The 23256-nt window shown below is 44.4% G+C and overlaps 1 protein-coding gene across 1 annotated transcript in view; it reads left to right on the top strand.

Moving 5' to 3' along the window:
- The window catches only part of TNFSF11 (TNF superfamily member 11), a 42730-nt gene extending 40304 nt beyond the window's left edge, over positions 1 to 2426 (top strand). The window contains exon 5 of the mRNA XM_055426813.2: positions 878 to 2426. Within this exon, the coding sequence (XP_055282788.2) occupies positions 878 to 1299 (422 nt within the window). The 3' untranslated portion in view covers positions 1300 to 2426. The remainder of the gene's footprint in view (positions 1 to 877) is intronic.
- Positions 2427 to 23256: the final 20830 nt, after the last annotated feature.

Raw genomic sequence — 23256 nt, 5'->3', positions numbered from 1 at the left:
CGTGTGAACTTGGGGGGTGTTTGGGCTGTTGGAGGAGGGGAGAATCAATGTTGATGAGAATATAGTTTAAGAGTTTGACTTTTTAGTCAAAGTTGCTGTGACCCAGATTTTCGGCTCCTTCTATATACCTCTCTCCGTGAATTAAAAGAGAACGTGGGGACATGTGAAATCTGGATATTCTCTTCCTACACTTGTTTTTTGCTTTCTTGATTCAGCTGCCTTTGGCTGATTCTCTTCCTTCAACCTTTATGCTCTGTAGGCTGAATCCTATTACTTCTTTAGGTTATTAGGCTCAATAGGTGGTGGCTCAGTGGTAAAGAATCTGTCTGCAATGCAGGAGGCTCGGGTTCGATCTTTGGTTTGGGAAGATCCCCCAGAGGTGGAAATGGCAACCCACTCCAGTATTCTTGCCAGGAAAATCCCATGGACAGAGGAGCCTGGAGGGCTATGGTCCATGGGGTTGCAAAGAGTTGGACTCGACTGAAGCGACTGAGCACACAAGCCCCACAAAATCATTCTTGATCCTTCTGGAAGGAAGTAATCTCTTTCCTTTGAATTCCCTCTGCAACACCCGCACCTTTCTTACCTGGGCCCGTGCCTTGCTTCCCGTCTGAACATATGCCATGCTTATCCTTCGTGTGTTGTAGGCGCCTTGAAAAAGTGAGACTGTGTCTCTGTCCCCTCTTGGGTGCCCAGCAGGCAACACAGGGACATCTTAATGTACTTGTACTCTCCTTTTGGAAAATAAATTTTGAGGGGTCGTTCTCCCATTGGGACAATGACCGTCTCAGTACGCCTTTCTGCAACCTCAGAATTGTGAAGATACGCTTCTCGCTGCAGGAGTAAGTTTCAAATCACTTGCCTCTCCTTTCCGCAGGTTCCCACAAAGTGACTCTGTCCTGCTGGTACCATGACCGAGGTTGGGCCAAGATCTCCAACATGACCTTCAGCAACGGGAAACTGATAGTTAACCAGGATGGCTTCTACTACCTGTACGCCAACATCTGCTTTCGGCATCACGAGACTTCAGGAAACCTCAGTGCGAATTATCTTCAGCTGATGGTATATGTCACCAAAACCAGCATCAGAATTCCCAGTTCTCACACTCTGATGAAAGGAGGAAGCACCAAGTACTGGTTGGGGAATTCTGAATTCCATTTTTACTCCATAAACGTGGGAGGATTTTTTAAGCTTCGTTCCGGCGAGAAAATAAGCATTGAGGTCTCCAACCCTTCACTACTGGATCCAGATCAAGATGCAACGTACTTTGGGGCTTTTAAAGTTCGAGATATAGATTGAGCCCCATGTCGGGGAGAGTTGTCCCATGTTTCCTATGATGTATAAAAAACTTCCAAAACAAGCCAAGAAAGATGTATATAGGTATGTGAAACTACTCAGAGCTATGACCCCAGGGTACAAGAAGACCTTACCCATGCCTTTGACTCTGTAGGGAGCAAATATATTTACAGCCAATGGGAGATGTTGGGCTCAAGGTGTATAGAAGTCTAAGGGTTTTCTTACATAATGGTTCATAAATTTTGTAATGAATTCTTAGAATTAAAGCAGATTGGAGCAGTAATGGCTGCCTTTGAGAAAAACTGCCTTTGGGCAATGGGGGCGGGGCTGGTTAGTTCTCTGGCTCTACAATCTGTTGGTTATATACCACCATGCAGTTGAAGTGGAGAGGGTGTCTTCTAATTGCAAACTGATGACCATCTGAAGGGTTAAATTCTTTTGAATTGTTACATCTTGCTGGAACCTGCAAATAAATACTTTTTCTAATGAGGAGAGAAGAATATATGTATTTTTATATAATTTCTAAAGTTATATTTCAGATGTAATGTTTCCTGTGCAAAGTATTGTAAATTATATTTGTGCTATAGTATTTGATTCAAAATATTTAAAACTGTCTTGCTGTTGACATATTTAATGTTTTAAATGTACAGACATATTTAACTGGTGCACTTTGTAAATCCCCTGGGGGAAAACTTGCAGCTAAGGGGAAAACAATATTGTTTGCTAATATCAACTGTATTATGTTTCTCCATTCTTTTTAACTTAATAGATTTTTCAGACTTGTCAAGTCTGTGCAAAAAAATTAAAATGGATGCCTTGAATAATAAGCAGAATGTTGGCCACCAGGTGCCTTTCAAATTTAGAAGCTAATTGACTTTAGAAAGCTGACATTGCCAAAAAGATACATAATGGGCTACTGGGCTCTGTCAAGAGTATTTATATAATTATTAAACAGGTGTTTTTTTCTACAAGTGCTGCAAATTGTAAATTTTTTTAATGAAAAAATTATCTGGCTTACAGCAAAGAAATTCCATTTTTAATTTAGTGGAAGTTATTTTATACTATACAATAAAAACATTGCCTTTGAATGTTATTTTTTTGGTATGAAAATAAATTTATAGGAAAACCTTCCTTGTGATTTTGTGCTTCTCTTTTATGTCTGTCTTTCTCCGTGATCCTTTCTTGCCAGTATGGTAATGCGGCTTCTATCTTTCCAAAAGTTATTTCTCCCACTAGGGAGAAATGCAGACTTATTAAAATTAGGAACAGATTCAGTTAAATTAATGAAGCTCAGAATTTGAAAAATAATTTACAAGGGATTTGTATGCAAGACTGTAGCCGGATAGAACACAGAGACTTTACCACTCAAAAAAGAAAAAAATTGTTATGCTTACATTGTGAGAAAAAATTAGTGCCTTGCACAAGGCCCCATAGAACAATCATTTGACCTGGAGGAACCCCTGAACATTGTATCCTTCACTATGCTGAAGAAGCACTAACAGTGCTTGTTAGTGCTGTGAATAGGACAGGACGTTAACTAACAGGACAGATGCTTGTCCTCATGGAAATTTATGTGAGGGAGCCATCAATCCCATGTTGATTACTCCACATGAGACAGAAGAAAATGAACACTTGGGAAGACAAGGGAAGCTATAATTCAAGGCACTTGCCATTTGTGGATAAATGTGTCTTGATGGTTGTAACAGGATAGAAGAAGAAAAGAAATATTAATAGCAGAGTTTACAAAGAAAAAAATAGTAATTTTTTTTGATGGTGAGACATTGATAGTGGGACTTAACCATTGACCAAAATACACCTGTTGTTTTCAAACTGTCAGTAAGGCTGAGGTAGATTGGTACAGTCCCTTGGCCTGCAAGGAGATCAGTCAATCCTAAAGGAAATCCTAAATCCTGAATATTCATCGGAAGGACTGTTGCTGAAGCTGAAGCTTCACCACCTGATGGAGCTTGGCCACCTGATGCAAAGATCTGACACACTAGAAAAGACCCTGATGCTGGGAAAGATTGAAGGCAGGAGGAGAAGGGGACGACAGAGAATGAGATGGTTGGATGGCATCACCAACTCAATGGACATGAGTTTGAGCAAGCTCCAGGAGATGGTGAAGGACAGGGAAGCCTGGCGTGCTATAGTCCATGGGGTCGCAAAGAGTTGGACATAACAGAACAACAGCAAGATTGGTACAAAATGCCACTTCAGTGTTACATATCCCAATTGCTGGTCCTAATTATTCTTCATTTAATAAAATATTAACTTTGAGGGTCAGTTGGAGAATTTTTTCTCCACTGACACAAAATCTTGTCATGTAGTGAGATTTATTAGCTCCTTGGCTTCTAGAATATGATTCTTTTTCAAAGATGAATCACATTCATTCAATCGTTTGCAGCACCAACTATGTGCTAGGAATTTAACCAAGCACTGCGGATACCATAGGCTTCCCAGGTGGTGCTAGTGGTAAAGAACCTGCCTGCCGGTGCAGGAGATGTAGGAGACACAGGTTCTATCCCTGGATTGGGAAGATCCCCTGGAGAAGGGCATGGCAATCCACTCCAGTATTCTTCCCTGGAGAATCACAAGGACAGAGGAGCCTGGTGGGCTACAGTCCGTAGGGTTGCACAGAGTTGGACACGACGGAAGCGACTTAGCAGGCATGCATGATCTTGGATGTTCTTCTTGCCCTGAAGGAATCTTCATTTCACTGGAGAGCCATCCTAGTAAGAGCAGGGTGAGTTCCAGGGCTTGGACATCTACAGAATGCTGTAGGAATAGCAAGGAGGCCGTTGGCCCCAATCTTAGGGATCACAGAAGTTCTAGAAAGGAAATTAAACTGGGTGGGAGCGGGGCTGTACGACTCCAAAAGTGGATATAGAATATCCATCCCCACTTTTAACTTAGAGGCAAGTAACTTGCAGTCTCTCAAAGGTGAGACTAGTAAGAAGATAGATGGTGGCACCTGCCAGACTGGAGAACTAACGTGGCAGATTATGTGCAATGCTAAGAGAGTTGAGAGATCCTCCGGAGAAGACCTTGGAAACTGAGCCAAACTGTAATGTGAATTTCATGTATGTTGACAACCCGATAGGTCAGAGATTTTTAGAGCTTCACTGGAATAAATCTGTGACAATGAAACGTTGGCTTATGCCTTGAAGGAGGCAACTGATATGCAACTGATACGCTGGAAGCAAGTGGATGTGCTAGGAGGTGAGGAAAAGGCTTGTTCTCTTCTCCAGTGATGCTCAAGGCTTTCCAGGATCTGAATGTGAAGTGAAAAGCGAAGGTTGGTCTCAGTCATGTCTGACTCTTTCTGACACCATGGACTGTGGCCCACCTGGCTCCTCTGTCCATGGAAGACTCCAGGCAAGGATATTGGAGTGGCTTGCCATTCCCTTCCCCAGGGGGTCTTCCCCACCCAGGGGTCGAACCTGGGTTTCCCACATTGCAGGCAGATTCTTTACCATCTGAGACACCAGGGAAGCCCGTTTTCCCGCTCACATGCTACTTTTTACTCCTCCTGCCTTTTCTTCTCATTCACCCCCTTTTCCTCTTCCACTCTTAGCGTGTTAATCCTTTCCTTTCTTCTTTCCCCCTGGTCCCTGGCTCTGGCCTCAGAGGACCATTTAATTCTCCCAGGGCCCTCGGGGAACTGAAGGCTGCTGCACTTGTTTGCGATGGACCATGTGGGCACTCAGCACAGCGCAGTGCATGTTGTGGATGACACAGTATGTCAGGAAAGCAACACATACTGGATGCTATGGAACCATTTGCTCATTTTAACTACTCCATTTCATTTTCTTCCCAACACCTGCCAAATGCGAAGCAAGGGAAGCATGCCAAATTTGAAGTCATCTGTCTTCTTGAGTCAGTTTTCACAGCTATCCCAGGTCCATGCATCCTTGTGTCTTCCCCAAGACACTGTATGTGCAGCCATTCTTACCTAGCAAATTTTCTTTCTTCCTGCTTCCTTTTGTCTCATTCATCTCCATCAGGCCATGCTAGAGAACTTTCCAGAGAAGATCCATTTCCCCAGTGACTCAGGGGGGAACCTAAGCACCTCATGCTTCATCTTCTGTGTGTTTTATTACTGATGTGACTAGAGATGGTGCATGCATGCTCAGTCGTGTCTGACTCTTTGCACCCTATGGGCTGTAGCCCACCAGGCTTCTCTGTCCATGGGATTCTCCAGGCAAGAATACTGAAGTGGGTTGCCATTTCCTCCTCCAGGGGATCTTTCCCGACCCAAGGATTGAACCTAAGTATCCTTCATTGGCAGGCAGATTCTTTACCACTGAGCCACTTGGGAAATCAGGCTGGAGATAGTTGCCTGGGGTTATACATACACATTTCAGGGACTCAACTTTGACTCAACCTGCAGTTCCATGTTTGCCTGTGCAGTCACTGGGGGCTCTCCAAGAATGTGCTGATTTCCTATTTGGCTTTGTTGATAGATTCTCTAGCTTCCTTGCAATGAAATTGAAATATGCTCCCTAGTAGTTGCATTTATAAATGCTAATTAGTTATTGATCCACATTATTGTGATTTAACTGTGTGTCACTATGTACAATAAAAAATTTGTACACAGTGAGTGTTAGATGTTAACTATAAAACAGAAATCTATCCTTTTGATTAATAATACTTTTATGATACTTTTTTTTTAAAGTCTCCAAGTCTTATAATTTAAAAATCCTATTTCCTAATCATCTGTCCTCACCTTCTTCCTTCACCTTTGTTGACCGATTTTTTTCTTGTTTTTACGGCACCTTGACCAGCGCTCTGGCTATTTGTAGTGACAAGCACTTTGATATGATCAGATGTGGACCATTTACATCATTATTCATGTGCTACCGGCTTTCCATATCTATAGAAAACTTCTGAAGAATCTTCTGTTTTGAAACTTCAAAGAGGTCTCCCTTGCTGCTGGCAAAGGAACAAGCTGGAAGTTACTTACTCCACTGGTAGCACCCAGAGCTAAAATATTGGGGATCATGACTGACTTCAGAGACAATAAGTTCTCCTGATACAAAATAATAGATACTTCAGTCTCCCTTCTCAGGGTCTTAAAATCAAGAGATGTCATTCTGTTGGGCAAAATCCATTTTCCTCCTTTTCCTGTGGATTCTGAAGAAGCTTCATTTCCTCAAAAGACTGATCTCAACAATCCCAGGTTGGAATGAAAGCACCTCACAAAACATGAAGATATTTTGGAAGAAGAATCGCAGATGTGGGTATCAGCCAGACTCAGGTTTGGAATCTGAGCTCTGTCGCCTAGTAGCTAGGTTGACCACAATTTGAATTTCAGTTTTCTTCCTTGTAAAGCAGGAATCTCCCTGTGTGTGTTGAAGAGTTGTCAGGATTAGCATTGTATGCTGTGTGCTCAGTCGCTTAGTCGTGTCTGACTCTTTTCGACCCCACTGTCACCCACCAGGTTCCTCTATCCATGGAATTTTCCAGATAAGAGTACTGGAGTTGGCTGCCATTGCCTACTCTAGGAGCAATGGAGGAGCTCAAGTAGGAGCCACCACTTTTATCCTCTCATCCCATTTACTGTATCTTGAGTCCCAGATCAGGACACAGTCTTGTTTCTCTCTAGCTGCCCAGGCACAGCCTGTCTTGAGCAAAGCACTGTGCTCAGCACCGTGGGAGGCAGCAGGGGAGAGATGGTGTTAATCTCCAGGGCAGCAGGGTGGTCACGTTGCTGATGGCAGGAAGGGCAGGAGGGGTGAGGGCTCAGAACCATTCCCTATGGTCACCCTTTGGTAAGTTACCCATGAATCTTTGGTAAGTTACCAGCATCCTCATGAGTTCAGTTTTATTGCATTTGCATTGGGAACCAGTGGAAGGACAGCGTTTGCCCGAGCACTGTGAGATACAGAACAGAGCAGCCTGCAGAATCAGGAGAGGAGGGAAATGCGGGCCACAGCCATAACCTCAGGGTGGAAGTGCTGGTACTTTGAGGCGGGGCCCTTGAACCTTCTCCGGGTGGGGAAACCTGTCCTGAGGACATCTGATCAGGTTGAAGAAAGAGTATTCAGATTGAGGAGGAAAGCATCTTGACCCTAATAAGTAAAAGGAGATAAGTTCACACAGGACTCTAGAGGAAGCACAAATACTAAATAAATGTGTCTTAACAAAAATGTCCAAATGAGGAAGTACGTCATGAAATAGGCAAGGGACACCCAGAGGGGTTTATTCAAATCCAAGGGCTTCCCGGGGGGAGCAGTGGTAAAGAATCGCCTGCCATTGCAGGAGAAGCAGGAGATGTGAGCTTGATCCTTGGGTCAGGAAGATCCCCTGGAGGAGGAAATGGCAACCCACTCCAGTATTCTCGTCTGGGAAATCCCATGGACAGAGGAGCCTGGTGGGCTACAGTCCAGGGGGTCACAAAGGGTTCGACAAGCCCTGAGCATGCACATATTCAACCTACTAAATATTTCAAACCCCAAATCCCAACCATTAACTGGACCGGACGCTCTGGTATCCTCCTTTCAAGGGAAATGGCGTTCAGGGCGGGACTGGGAAGAGGCTGGGACTGGGAAACTGTAACTATAGGAGTGATCCAAATTTCCCAGATCTGTGACTTGCATGGAGGCAGATCCCCGAGGGGACAGACAAATATGAGACTGTTGCTGTGTTATGAAGTTGGGATTATGGATGTTTTCCTCTTTTCATAACTTCCCTGACTATTCTTACACTGCCACTGAATTCAGTAATAAAGAGCATTAAAGCTGATCTTTGCAATAGAGAAACAACACTGAAGCTTTTGGCGCTAAATGAGTCTAGAGCCCCATGTTGTAGCCCTGTGTGTGTTTTTTTTTTTTTCAATTGAAGAATAGTTAATTTGCAATGCTGCATTAATTTCAAGTGTACAGCAATGTGATCCAGTTATATATATATGTATATACATTCACTCCTTTTCAGCTTCTTTTCCGTAATGGGTGACTACAAGACAGTGAGTATATACAGTAGGTACACTGCACTGTACAGTAGATCCTTGTTAACCTATTTCATATATAATAGTGTGCATATGTTAATCCCAAACTCTTCATTTATTCTGCCCTCACCCTGCTATCTCTTGGAAACTGTAAGTTTGTCTGCTATGTCTGGGAGTATATTTCTTTTTGTAAATAAGTTCATTTGTGTCACTTTTTAAGATTCTACGTGTAAGTGACATTATATGATACTTAGCTTTTTCTGTCTGATTTAGCTCACTTAATACGATCATCTCTAGGTCCATGGGCTGTGAGTTTGAAATGGAATACCCTAGAAACTTGGGGAAGCTGCTTTAGAATGAGAAGTGCCTTCTTCGTAGTGTGTTGTCTCTGTGTTTGAAATTAGGGGCCAACATGCCCCACAGGAACCAGGCTTAGCATCCAACAGTCATTCCCATCATCCTGATTTTAGAAGACAAGACGAGGGAGCAGGACAGTTTAAGGAAGAATCTTTTCCTAAATGTGTTAAACCCAAGAAGCTTGAGTTAATTTTGTAAAGATGACTTGACAACTTGCTCATCTTGTTTTCTGCCCTCAACAAGGGACTAAGCTTGACAGACAGGGACAAGTTAATTGTAATGTTCCCTTAGCAGGCAAGCTCCTTTGGGAAAGATGGAAAGATGACATCCTTGTGGCATGGCTGTTTAATAAAGCGTGTGGGTTTAGTTTTTGTTGTTTTAAACTAGATTGCTAAGAGGAACTCAACAAGTCAGCTGAACACTTTTGTTCGCGATATAATAAAGATTGGTGATAAAGGCTTTTGTTATAAACAGAAACTTCAGGGACTTCCCCAGCAGTCCAGGGGTTAAGACTCTGTGTTCCCAGTGTAGGAGGGCACAAATTTGATTCCTGGCCAGAGAAGTGTAATCCCGCATGCTGCATGGCACGGCACAAACAAACACCAGAAACTTCACTGTTTTAAAATCTAGGGATTTTTATTTAAATCTGAAAAATTAGCTATAGAAGTCCAACCCTGCGAGCTGTAGTGTCTATAGAACATCTACTGGCCTGAGAAGAGGGTTAAGCTTCTGACCCAAGCACAGTGAACGAGTGAGTGAAAGTCTTCAGTTGTGTCTGACTTTTTGTGACCCCATGGACTGTAGCCTTTTGTCCCCTTTAACCATGGGATTCTCCAGGCAAGAATACTGGGGTGAGTTGCCATTCCCTTCTCCAGGAGATCTTCCCAACCCCTGGATCAAACCCAGATCTCCTGCATTGCAGGGAGACTCTTTACCATCTGAGCCACCAGGGAAACCCTTTGACCCAAAACCATTGCAAAATTTCTGCTTTTTCTATCAGTAAAAGCTGGCTAAAGGGAGGAAAACAGGCAAACATGGTAGAAAATCTTTCTTATCTGTGCTTTATCGGGCTTCCTTGATGACTCAGATGGTAAAGAATCTGCCTGCAGTGCAGGAGACCTGGGGTTCAATCCCTGGGTCAGAAAGTTCCCCTGTATTTCACCTGGAGAATTCCATGGACAAAGGAGCCTAGGAGGCTATAGTCCATGGGGTCACAAAGAGACACAACTGAGCAACTCTCACTCACTCATAAGGTAGGTTTCTTTTTAGGTTTTCAAGAGCCTCCTATATATTGAACATTATGCTAGGGCTATTTTACATAAGCTATTTTAACCCTTGATGCAATTCTATGTAGTGACTCTTATGATCCCATTTTATAGACTCATAAATAATAAATGATATACGTGTGTGTGTGTCTGCCTGTCTGTGTGAGTGTGATCGGGATTTGAGTATAACCATGTACCAGACTTTCTTCAGCACTCCTGCAGTCAAAGACATTGATGTCAGTCCTTCTCCCTGAAATGTCTCTCCTCCCTTTTTCCCTGGCCACATTTTCACCACCCTTCAGATCGTTGTGTGAGCCCCACCGCCCCCATGAACCCACCAGTCATCTTTTCCTTGTGAATTGAATTTCCATTATTTGTTGAAGGTGTGTGTGTGTGCGCACGCGCGTGTGTGTGTGTGTCCTAGTGATTCCTCCTCTCTCCTTTAACCTTGACTGGTATATACTGTCCAAATCAACTAATTCAGTCTAGTAATTCATTCATTTAACCAAGGATTATTCAGCACTGCTCTTTTTGTGTTTTAACCAAATCTAAGAGTCAGGTTTCTCAAGAAACCTGTATGCAGGTCAGGAAGCAACAGTTAGAACTGGACATGGAACAATAGACTGGTTCCAAATAGGAAAAGGACTACGTCAAGGCTGTATATTGTCACCCTGCTTATTTAACTTATATGCAGAGTACATCATGAGGAACACTGGGCTGGAAGAAGCACAAGCTGGAATCAAGATTGTTGGGAGAAATATCAATAACCTCAGATATGCAGATGACACCACCCTTATGGCAGAAAGTGAAGAGGAACTCAAAAGCCTCTTGATGAAAGTGAAAGAGGAGCATGAAAAGGTTGGCTTGAAGCTCAACATTCAGAAAACAAAGATCATGGCATCCGGTCCCATCACTTCATGGGAAATAGATGGGGAAACAGTGGAAACAGTGTCAGACTTTATTTTTTGGGGCTCCAAAATCACTGCGAATGCTGATTGCAGCCATGAAATTAAAAGACACTTACTCCTTGAAGGAAAGTTATGAACAACCTAGATAGTATATTAAAAAGCAGAGACATCACTTTGCCAACCAAGGTCCGTCTAGTCAAGGCTATGGTTTTTCCCGTGGTCATGTATGGATGTGAGAGTTGGACTGTGAAGAAAGCTGATCGCCGAAGAATTGATGCTTTTGAACTGTGGTGCTGGAGAAGACTCTTGAGAGTCCCTTGGACTGCAAGGAGATCCACCCAGTCCATTCTAAAGGAGATCAATGCTGGGTGTTCATTGGAAGGACTGATGCTAAAGCTGAAACTCCAATACTTTGGCCACCTCATGCGACGAGTTGACTCACTGGAAAAGACTCTGATGCTGGGAGGGATTAGGGGTGGGAGGAGATGGGGACGACAGAGAATGAGATGGCTGGATGGCATCACTGACTCAATGGACATGAGTTTGAGTGAAGTCCGGGAGTTGGTGATGGACAGGGAGGCCTGGCGTGCTGTGATTCATGGGGTCGCAAAGAGTCAGACACGACTGAGCGACTGAACTGAACTGAACTTAAGAGTCAGGTATCTCTTTGTCTCCCATCACCTTTGAAACGCATATGTGTTGGCCTCACTGGGCCTCTGTGGTTTGGGGCAGGCTTTCTCTGGCTGCAGAGAGTGGAGGCTACTCTCCAGTTGTGCAGTGTGGCTCTAGGCCACGTGGGCTCAGTAGCTGATCCAGGCATGTGGAATGTTCCCAGATGAAGGACTGAACCCGTGTCCTCTGCGTTGACAGGCAGATTCTTAACCACTGGACCACCAGGGAAGTCCTCTTATCACCTCTTGATTGTCTCCTAAGCTTTGGTCTTGCCTTCCAAGAGGTGTTTGAGCTTCTTCACTACAGGAGAGTCATTCTCTGTGCCTCCCCTGTATTCCCAAACATGTGGAGCAGAGAATGGGGGAAGGGTGAAAAGAATTTGACACAGGATTGTTGAGTAAATGATTTATGATGTCACTTGGGTCCTTGGTCAATCGTGAGCAGCCACAGCCCAACTTGTGTGTGTGGTTCTTAAAAGCTCTTTGAATTTTGGCCCCAACTTCTTGCTGAGGCTCCCCAGGACTGGGTGAGTGGTGGGAAGAGGAATGAAACCAATGCGGCCATGTCCACCTTGGGAGCTTGTTCAGGTGTAGTGCCTTCTCTTCAAATCCATGGCAGTGGGGAGATAGGACCGAATGGAAAGGACAAATTTGATGTTTCGAGATCAGAGAGACAGTCTTGCCTCTGCAATAACTGTCTCAAATTTTGGATCAGACACTTTTTGATAGCTCCACTACTGTATTCATAAAGTTAAAATAGTAATTGCCACTTCACCTATCTTGTGTGTTTGAGAGTTCAAGTCAAATGAACTCACAAACCTGTCAGAGGGAATAAATTGTACTATGGTGTGAAATGAAGGCAGTTAGACCAGTTACACAGCTGGACCTGATGGGCATCTAGCAGCTGTCCTGAAGTCCAGCTCATTCTCACCTTCTTTAGCACCATCTCCCGAGCAGGAATCATTTCCGGGGAAGATTTTAGGGGTTCGTGTGATCGGTTCCTGTGTTGGTCTCTACGTGGACTCAGATCTTCAAAGGAGTTCTCCCTCAGTTTGACACTTGAAGGGGTTTTTCTCTTGTTGAGCTCTGGTTTCATATCTCAGAGGCTGAGCTCATCTCTTCCCACCTTTCCCTTTCTAAACTGGAAGAGAAAGGAGGCAAGAGAGAGAGTGTATTTTCTCCATAGTGGCAATGGATCACTGTCCTTATCCTGCAGGCAAAGTAAAAATGTCCTCCAAGTAGCAATGAATTAGAGTCTCAGGACCAAATCCATCTTCTTCTCCCCTTCCACCAAGCCCTTTTTTACTTCCTTCTCTCAGCCTTTGGGAGCTGATCAGCCTTCCGGTAAAAATGAGGGGAGTCCATGGAGATAGCAGCCGAGACAATTCTTTTTCATTTAAAAAAAGTGTCTTTAAAAACCATCCCCATCTAAAATCCTCGTAAGCTTACAGTGTCTAGCATTTCATAAAGACTCAATAAAATATTGAACAAAATTTTAAACAATTTTTAGAAAAATAAAAAGTCTTAGGATTCCTGGAGATATGTGTATTACAATAGAAAGAAAATTCCCCAATAAAAAGAATAGCTTATAAAGAGAAGCATTTTGGTTAGAAAAGAAGTATTTTGTGTTGTGTCACTGTGTATTTGGGAGGTATAACTCAGGATACTTATATCTGCAAGTAACAAAAGACCCCCAACTCAAAGACCCCCTCAACATTGAGGGGACTACGAAATTTGCTTTTTTTGCATTGTAAGAAATCCAACAGATGATCAGGCCACAGGTACAGTGCGTCAAGGCTCCGGATTTGCTTCTTACTTTCCCTCTGAGCCGTTCTCCTTCATGTGTTGGCATCACCCTCTAGGTATCAGAAGATAGTCACAGCAGTTATGGGCATCCAATCCAGATACAACAGTGTTCAGAGGGGAAAATAAAAAGCACGACTGGCCCGGGTTTGGCCAGTGCCCGTGAGGGGCTCCCAGGGTGAAGGGAGTAAGTTTTGCAGTTCCCACAAATGGGCTTCTAGTCAGAAGCCAGATGAGAGCAGAGGGAGCTACATGCCCTGTTTCTGGAAAGCCATATTTCTAAGAGTTTTTACTCCACTGTTGCATACAGAAGGCAAACTGGAAGATTTCTCTGCAGCAAAGCCCTGAAGAGCACTCATCCTCACAGCTGTGTGACCTTCACCTGAACCCTTCCCTCCCTGCTTACTTGGCTTAAAAGTAATGCTTTGGGGCTGGATTTGCAGCCTGCACACATTTTTCTGAAATCTGAAATTCTCCTTCAATTTTCCGCTCTAGCCAATACACTTGAGGCTCTGGTACAAAAACTTCCTGTTCTTTGAACAGGCAACCTTCCTGGCTTGCCAGAGGCTTGTTCTTCCAAACCTATTTGGCTGCTCAGAACATGAACCCAGTAGTCGTTTCAATTCTGAGATGACGTAGCAATTGCTTTGGATCAACTGCGCAACTGGCCCAAAGGACTGCAGAAATTGGTCGTTTAGATGATGGAGGAGAAACACGCTTCAGCTGACTAACAGTCAGATTCGTGTCGGTGAGTTGATGTGGCCAAACCCCCATCTGTTCTTCCCTTTCCAGCCCCCACCTCTGCCGGCTTCCAATCCCCCTCACATCCTCACACAACAGGACAATTTTCTAAAACACGGTCACAGTCATGTCACTCACTGGAGCCATACAGTGACAGCGGATGAAGTGCAAAACAGCTCCTGGCATCAACCTCTTTTTCTGCAAGCCTTTCTCCTGAACTCTGTGTCCCCTGGCCTGTACAGGCTCTGCTCCCATCACACCAAAATGCCACCTGCCACCCATGGGGAATTCCCTGAAGGTTCAGTGGTTAGGACTCCACGTCCTGGTTGGGGAACTGAGATCCCATAAGCCATGCTGCGTGGCCAAAAACAAAACAAAACACACTTGCCCTTCACCATCTCATATCTGCCCCTCGTCCTCAGACATGCAGCTCCAACATCACCTTCTGCATGAAGCTTTCTCATGACCAGCAGCCAGCTGGTCCCTCCTGTGGGCCCCTGGGGCACTTTACGTTAGTGCTCAGAAGTTAAATTGTATTCCTGTTTGTTCTCCTCGCTTGAGCAAGGACTGTTTTTTATCCACCTCTGTGGGCACGGTACCCAGCCTGGTGACCAGCAATTAGGGGCTGTCCGAGGAATATTTAATGAGAGAGGGAAGGAAGGAGGAGGGAGGGAAGGAAGACGGAAGGAAGTGGGAACGAAGGAAGCTGGTCAACCTGCTGTTGTAAATGCTGCTGCTAAGTCGCTTCAGTCGTGTCCGACTCTGTGCGACCCCACAGACGGCAGCCCACCAGGCTCCCCAGGCAAGAACATGGAGTGGGTCGCCATCTCCTTCTCCAGTCCTAAATGCCGGTACTCCTCATCTCCCTCTGGAGTCTTATCTCTAGCCAAGAGTATAATGAGACTGCGGGTAATGCAAAGATCTGAACGGTAGCGTCTGGAGGGTGTCTGCCTGCCCCAGGCAGCTCTTTAGTAGCCGGCCTAAACAGCCCAAGCCACAGCCTTCTCTCTGTGGAACAGATGCTTCTCGCTTGCAAATGTTACACGGAGAATCTTTTCTGTGCTAGGCATGTGCCAAGTGCTATTAAAACATAAAAAGAATTAGACATGGCCTTTGGTGGCCTGTTTCAATTTAGTTAGCTCAGTCTTCTCTTCTGGATACTTCAGATTCCATCTGCTTTTCCGCATCATAAAATTCCCCTTCTCTTTAGTTCTGTGTCCTTTCCGAACCCTGGATGTCACAGCACAAAGTCCAGAAAAATGCCCCTGTTTTCACATCTCACTGAGTCTGAATGCAGAAGTCAGAGGGTCAGGCTCTGTTTTGTTTATCTTGGCTCTCCCTCCCAAATCGGCTTTTCACAGTATTTCTCTCTCCTCTATTCGCAGGACTCCAATTACACATACATTAGGCCGTTTGCTCTTTCCATGTGCATCCCACACTCCCTTCTGCATTTTCCATCATTTTTGGTCTCCATGCTCCAGTCTGGGTATTTTCTACTGATCTGATTCCCAGGTCTCTCATCCTAGCTGGCACTGTGTCTTACTGCTGCTAACCTCTTTCGAGGAGTGAATTTCAGTTATGGTGCTTTTTAGTTTTAGAATTTCAATTTGAGGTTTTTCATAAATAGTTTTCTGCTGAGCTTCTCCCCCTTGTCATCTATTTTTGAACTGATTAATCTGTGTTTCATATGTTCAGTACCTTCAATATTTGTGTAACAGCTCTGATTATTATTGCTACACACACACACACACAACCCACCTCAAAACTTCACTGTGTAAAGCAACCATTTAGCTGGAATCATTTAGAGATGTCTTCACTCATGGCTGGCCATTGATGCTGTTGGCTTGAGGGGCTTTCTGACAGCATGGCTGCCTCAGGGTGGCTGGATTTCCTGCATGGTGTCACTTTTGAAGCTAAATAGAGATTATGGGGACCAGAGGGTGGGAAAGCAAGTGTGGGGAGAACAGTCAGATGGCCATGGCTGCAGGGTCAAATTTCAGCATCCAAAATACTGACGTTCAAACAGTAAGTAGTAAAGGCACATGAGCACATATCTCATCACACACCCCACCCCATGCCAAGCTGCAAGAAAGTGAGAGATCGCATTGTAACAATAATTTATATACTATTACATACACATAATTAACATTTACCAAGTGATTACCAGGTACCATCAAGTCTGACATCCTCGCAAAATAATTGCTATTATTATCCTTACTTTAAAGATTTGGAAACTGAGGCAAGAAAGGTCAGAAACTTGGATAAGGGCGCACAGTAAGGGTCAGAGCCTGATTTCAAATCCAGGCAGTTGTAGTCCACAGGTCACTAGGCAACACAGTACTAGACAATACGACGGGCCAGGTACACACTGTCTTCCGTTTTCTATCCACATTCTGTCTGACACCAGGCAGCAGAAGTTACTGGGAGCTAAATGCAGTCATTACCTTTAGGCAGGAGAGGTCAGACTTCACCATCCCTTATGGTTACCTAATCAAGGCCCCCAGTGACTCCCAGTGCGGGAAGGATGGATTTGGAGTCTGGATTTAGTCACAAGATCTGGCTCAAGTCTGTGCTCTGGCATTTGCTAGTTCTGTGACCCGGAAGAAGTCATGTAAAATGAAGATACTAATCCTGTAAATGATAACTGGGCTCCCCAGGTGGCACTAGTGTAAAGAACCCGCCTGCCAATGCAGGAGACGCAAGAGGCACAGGTTTGATCCCTGAGTCAGGAAGATCCCCTGGAAGAGGACATGGCAACCCACTCCAGTATTCTTGCCTGGAGAATCCCACGGGCAGAGGAGCCTGGCGGGCTACAGTCCACGGGGTCTCAAAGGGTTGGACACACAAGCAACTTAGCATGCATGGAACTTAGCATTCCAACTTCATGACTGTGGAATTGTAGGAGAGAGACAAAGGGTGAACAGGCTCGCCCCCCACGGCTGGGACAGGCAGGGAGAAGGGCAGCCTCCAGCCGGAGGAAGACTGCATTCAGACAGAGATCCCTCTGACCACACAGCCGTGAAGTAGTAAATGATGCGGTGAAGTGTGTAAGAAGACGGTGCATAAGCGGACAGGAACTTTTTGCACAAAATGAAAATGAGGGAGTTGAAATCTTCTCTCCCCTGCCTGTGCCTGCTGGGGGCAGAGGTCAAGGGCTGAGGGTGGGCTTCTCCTCCCTCCCAATCCCCCCACAACCTCGTCACCATCAGGGTGTGTGTGTGGCGGCGGGGAGGAGGTGTACAGTGTCTCCCGGGAGGATGGGGCAGGGATGGGGGAGGCAGCGGCAGGTGGGACCGCGGGTGAGCCGACACTCCAAGCTCCCAGCTCGTGTTCCACTGTCCCATCAAATATTAGTTGTAAAGCAAAGCAATCCAAAGATAAAATTAATAAGAAGGGTAAGCCAGTGCCCGCAGAGCCTTAAAACCCTCAGCGGCAGGCCTGCATAGACCTGACCTGGCTAAGGCTCTGAGCAGCTGCGTTTGGGTGGGAGACTCTGCAGCAAAGCCGGGTGGGCTTGGTGGAGGACATGGGGCTGGATATCTGTCTGGAAGTCTCCAAAGGCAACGTTGCTGCTGCTGCTGCTGCTAAGTCACTTCAGTCGTGTCCGACTCTGTGTGACCCCATAGACAGAAGCCCACCAGGCTCCCCCGTCCCTGGGATTCTCCAGGCAAGAACACTGGAGTGGGTTGCCATTTCCTTCTCCAATGTGTGAAAGTGAAAAGTGAAAGAAAGGCAACGTTATAGATTGAAAACACAAAGGATTGTTTTATTAGGTTCCCTGCCTTGGATCTACAAGTTCAGCCACCTCTGCCCTCTCCTGACCAAGAATAGTCTCTGTATTAGCTTTTGCTGACCACTCTCTGTTGGGAAGGGGGCTTCCCTGAAGCCTCAGTGGTAAGGAATTTGCCTGCCAACGCAGGAGATGCAGTTTCAATACCTGATCTAGGAAGATCCCCTAGAGAAGAAAATGGCAACCCACTCCAGTATGCTTGCCTGGAGAATCCCATAGACAGAGGAGCCTGGCGGGCTATAGTCATGGAGTCGCAAAGAGTCAGACATGACTGAGCGACAATATAACAACCACCTATTTTGAGGAGGGTTTGAACACTGATGTTCTAGTCCTGAAGTGGTTATGCTAAGTGAAAATAAACGTTAATAAATCCTGCCTTCCACACTGGGGTCACATGCTGGCTTTAGGGAGCCATTTACATCCCTCTGTATTTTTCACCGAGGCTTACAGTGGAGAAGTAACACTATTCAACACGCATGTCATTAGACGAAGGACCGCTGAAAAACATCATCCTCCGGTCAGTTTTAACTCTTGTGTTGCCATACAAATGTGGCTAGTATCACCTTCAGGGAGTGCCTTGTTTAGACAGGGCCACTTTTTGGTTTTTTTGGATCTGATTCATTTTTTAAAAATGGCTCCTCAAAATAAATTGCTATAGAAATGGGTTCCAGATATATTCCAGATATAAGGATCAACTTTAATCTGACTATAAGATGCAGTCAATGATATATAATATAAAAACACAGATACATTGCATCTGGCATAAAATCCCATGGCTGTCTGTAATAGAGTATTCCTCAGACAGTTTAAATTTTATAAATATTGCCTAAGAATGCCTTCCTTATGAATTGTATATTTTACCTAAAATTGTAATGTTGGCTCTGGGACATGTTAAATTCTTAATTAATTATTAGAATTTGAGGGGGCTGAATTTCATTTTTTCTGGCTTTATTGAGATATTGACATAACATATGTAAGCTCAAAGTATACAAGATGATGACTTCATACCTGTATACATTGCAAAATTATTATTAGAATTTAAAAAATTAATATTTTTCTTTGGATGATTCATATTTCTTAAAAAATGTGCAGTCAAAATGTATCAAGTTCCCTAAAAGTCAGCATCTTTTGACAGAGAAATTCTATCATAGAATAACCAGTATGAGAGAGAAATATATGTAAAAAGATGTTTATCAAAGAATCATTAGTTACAACTGCAAAATACAGAAAAGTACTTAGTTATCCATTAAAGAGTTGGGTTTCAAACTCAGGCAAATTCAGTCAACTTTGGCTGCCTCCAAAGTTCATTTTTAATCTTGAGACTATACCGTTTTACTAATACCAAAACTTATGCAATGATTCTTTTGTTGGATAACTAAGTACTTTTCTGTCGGAAGATATGTAAGGATCTTCCTACTCTGCTATCTTGATCATGCCCCTCTGGGGGAAGTTTTTTAAATATAAAAATATTAAGCATTTGAGACTAATTACATGGGAAGGCAGATTTACATACCGAAACTGAAATTACAGCCCACTAGAGACATTACTTTGCCAACAAAGTTCTGTCTAGTCAAGGCTATGGTTTTTCCAGTGGTCATGTATGGATGTGAGAGTTGGCTGTGAAGAAAGCTGATCGCCAAAGAATTGATGCTTTTGAACTGTGGTGTTGGAGAAGACTCTTGAGAGTCCCTTGGACTGCAAGGAGATCCAACCAGTCCATTCTAAAGGAGATCAATCCTGGGTGTTCATTGGAAGGACTGATGCTAAAGCTGAAACTGCAATACTTTGGCCACCTCATGCGACGAGTTGACTCATTGGAAAAGACTCTGATGCTGGGAGGGATTGGGGGCGGGAGGAGACGGGGACGACAGAGAATGAGATGGCTGGATGGCATCACCGACTCGATGGACATGAGTTTGAGTGAAGTCCGGGAGTTGGTGATGGACAGGGAGGCCTGGCGTGCTGTGATTCATGGGGTCGCAAAGAGTCGGACACGACTGATCGACTAAACTGAACTGAACACTCTCTCCTTAAGGCAAGTAGTCAATTCTTTGAAGTGTTTGTATGTGGCATTCTCTTTCCAAGTACACCTCTCTTAAATAAGTCAGCCAGAGATGTACAGAAAAACTGTTACATAAAGCAGATCAGTGAAGTATTGCATACTACAGCCCTCATTGAGAAGCAGTGATTCGTTGGTGTGGAAGAGCTCTATTTGCAAGCTTGTACACACATTGCGTTGAGTATCAGACCCCCGCCCCCACCAAGTTTTAACAGGACACAGTGGTCTCCCACTAGCCTGACAATGGAGTAGTGAAGAGAAATGATGTGAGTGACTTGAGAGTCACACCCATAAAAGGAAAGGAATCACTTTCCTCCACTAGCCCCGAGCTGGGGTGCTGGTATGGTGCTCATGAGCGAACAGACCATTTGTCTACAGCAGGAGTCTAGCAGGCGAAGGAACAAAAACCAGAAGAGACCTGGGTCCCTGGATGATGTCGTGAACAGAGACACTTTCACGTCCCAGACTCCGTATTTTATGAGAGAAAATTTCAATCTATTTTGCAATATTGTATTTTGGGGTCTTCTGTAACAGTAGGTTAGTCTTGAATCATTAAAAAAAAAGACAACATTGGGATCAGAAATACTATCCTGCAGGGGTAAAAAAGAAAACGCACACTATATCACTTTAACAATTGTGTGATCCTTTAACAATTGTATTAAGGTGGGTCCTTTAACAATTGTGGGACAGGCAGTGAGATGATATTGCGGGCAGAAAGGCTGATGACCTTCGGCAAGCCATAGCGAAACACTGGTCAGACTGGTTCCTGTGATGACCTGGAAGATAGGTTACATGCTTACCGGTTCTGCTGCTCTGGGGTAAATAGCGAAACACAACTAGAATGCTGGTTTCTGATGGCTGATTCAGTTTGGCAAGAATTTATCAGTTTCCAGCTGAGACTGGAGGAAATACAACCCCAGTAGGGATGTCCCCTGTGCTTGGGGCTGCCATCTGAATTGACTAGAAGTCTTGTAATTTAGGCCTCACGGAGCTGGAAAATTGAACTGCTTCAGAACCATAAACAGAAAGAGATAAACTGTGTCTCGGAGCCTTTCTCCAGGGCCTGTTGTTAATGGAACCAGAGGAGCCAATACGATGGCAAATATAGAATTAAGCGTGTTGTTGTCTCACCCTAGCCTGTTATTTTCAATGACCTCAAAGTTGCTACTGAATTAGAGAGAGAATCGTCCAAGTTTAGAGATGAGTAAACAAATGCATTCACAAACTGAAGACTGATGCAGGCGAGATCGTGGGCTATCCTTACATGTTCATGGAAATGACTGGGAGCAGACAGTCTAGGAAACTGCTAAGAACTTTGAAAGAATTATGGGATCAAAGAAACCACAAACCTGGCCTGACGAAGCTGTAATTTTCTGGTCCCTAAAGCAACCCCCAGGAGAGTTGTGTGTCCCCAAGTAAGGCATGCTCCCCCACGCTCACTGTAGCTGTGGCCACAGAAGTTAATGGACAAGCAGAGTCTCTGAGAGGTCAGTGGACAAAGGGCTGTCTCCCAGAGAAGAGAAGCAGTGTCTACAGACCAAGGAATTTTCTTCTTGGCAGTGGTGGAGACTTGTCATAGCTCCTTCCCAGTAAGATTTCATCACTCTTAAGAACCATAATGATTTATTTTTCCTCCCATTTACCCTTTTTCCATTTGGTTTTGTTTTTAAATTGCAGCTATCTTGCTTGACTCCCCTGTTGAACACTGAAAGATGGGGAAGATGCCAGAAAACATGTCCATGAGTTTAAAATTTCCCAGATCTGGGCACCTCCAGCCCTGATAGAGAGGACTTAAAGCCACCCAGAAGTCTTGAACTATGAGTTGGATACAGCAGTTCAATGGTTTTTGAGGCTGTCCCCTTGGTGAAGGAGTGTCTGTTCTATGTGTGGTTAGCATAACATGGATGAGTGATCGAAGACTTGAGATCGGGCTGGCAGTTGCTCCCAGTATCCATTTTCCCCTTATATTTAGTAACAGGCTATGCCATACTGGCGGAGAAGGCAGTGCAAGCCACTCCAGTACTCTTGCCTAGAAAATCCCATGGATGGGGGAGCCTGGTGGGCTGCAGTCCATGGGGTCGCTAAGGGTCGGACACGACTGAGCGACTTCACTTTCACTTTTCACTTTCACACACTGGAGAAGGAAATGGCAACCCACTCCAGTGTTCTTGCCTGGAGAATCCCAGGGATGGGGGAGCCTGGTGGGCTGCCATCTATGGAGTCACACAGAGCTGGACACGACTGAAGTGACTTAGCAGCAGCAGCATGCCATACTGGAGTTTTACAAGATACATGGTAGGGCAATGGGGCGGTAGCCTTTCCCAGCCTCCCTTAGAACTAAATGTAGCCGTGTGGTTGAATTTTGGCAAATGGCAAGTGGGTAGAATTAAGAAAAGAACGAAATCACTACCAAAGCACATCCTTAAAAGAGGAAGCTGCTTGCTTTCCTCCTCTGTATCTCCTTCCCTTTGGTTGCCACGCGATGTGATGCTGTTGGGTCTGCTTCAGCCATGTGGACCAGTGATGCCTCAGGGATGTGGGCGCAGACCTGGGTCCCTGGGCAACCACAGGCGCAGAGCTGCCTAAGCCCCCTGGAAACCCTGTCCACCGCGCATCTATCCATGAAAAACAAAAAGGCAGGGTATCATGATGGAACCACTGCATTGGGGGGGTTTGTGGTAATAGAAGTCAAGCTACCCTAAAATCTCAGGATACAAAAGAAATCCCAAACCAAAACGTGACTGATGACCTCATATTAAATATATACACTATCATGTGTAAAATAGACAGCTGGTGAGAAGTTGCTGTATAACACAGGGAGCCAAGTCTGGTGCTCTGTGAAGACCTAGAAGGGAAGGGTGGGGAAAGGGGAAGGAGGCTCAAGAGAGAGGAGATATATGTATGGTTATGGCTGATTTGCATTGTTGTTGTATGCCAGAAGCCGACATAACACTGTAAAGCAATTTTCCTCCAATTAAAAAATAAATTTTAAAAAATGTATGCAGGCATAAAAAGAAGCTGAAAAGTTAAGTGTCAAAACACTTATTTCTGGACAGTGACAGTATGAATAATTATAGTTTCTTCTTTGTGTTTTTCCATATCTCCCTGCTTTTACTTTGCATAAATATTATTTGTATAATCAAACAGGCGCCTCTTGGCTATTTTTTTCAAGATCTATAACCACAATCACACGTTTCTCTCCCTCACTCTTCAGCACTCATATTTTCTCCAATGGCCAACGCTTTTTCAAAGCTGGAAGCATTAGACCAAAAAAATGCCCCGAGGAAACTCTAAGTGCTTTTCCTTATCTTTTAATGCCATAAGACCTGCTCAACGCTTGGCTGACATCTATCAGAAGACTTCAAATTTCACAGGAAAACTAGAAGAATAACCACCAGCCGATGGCCAGAGCTTAAAAAC

The sequence above is a fragment of the Moschus berezovskii genome, chromosome 13 (genome assembly GCF_049115385.1).
Source record: "Moschus berezovskii isolate FMDL1 chromosome 13, NW_MosBer_1.0, whole genome shotgun sequence".
In the NCBI taxonomy this organism is placed as follows: Eukaryota; Metazoa; Chordata; class Mammalia; order Artiodactyla; family Moschidae; genus Moschus; species Moschus berezovskii.
The sequence above is the reverse complement of the archived record's forward strand: the minus strand, read 5'-3'. Positions and strand labels throughout refer to the sequence as shown.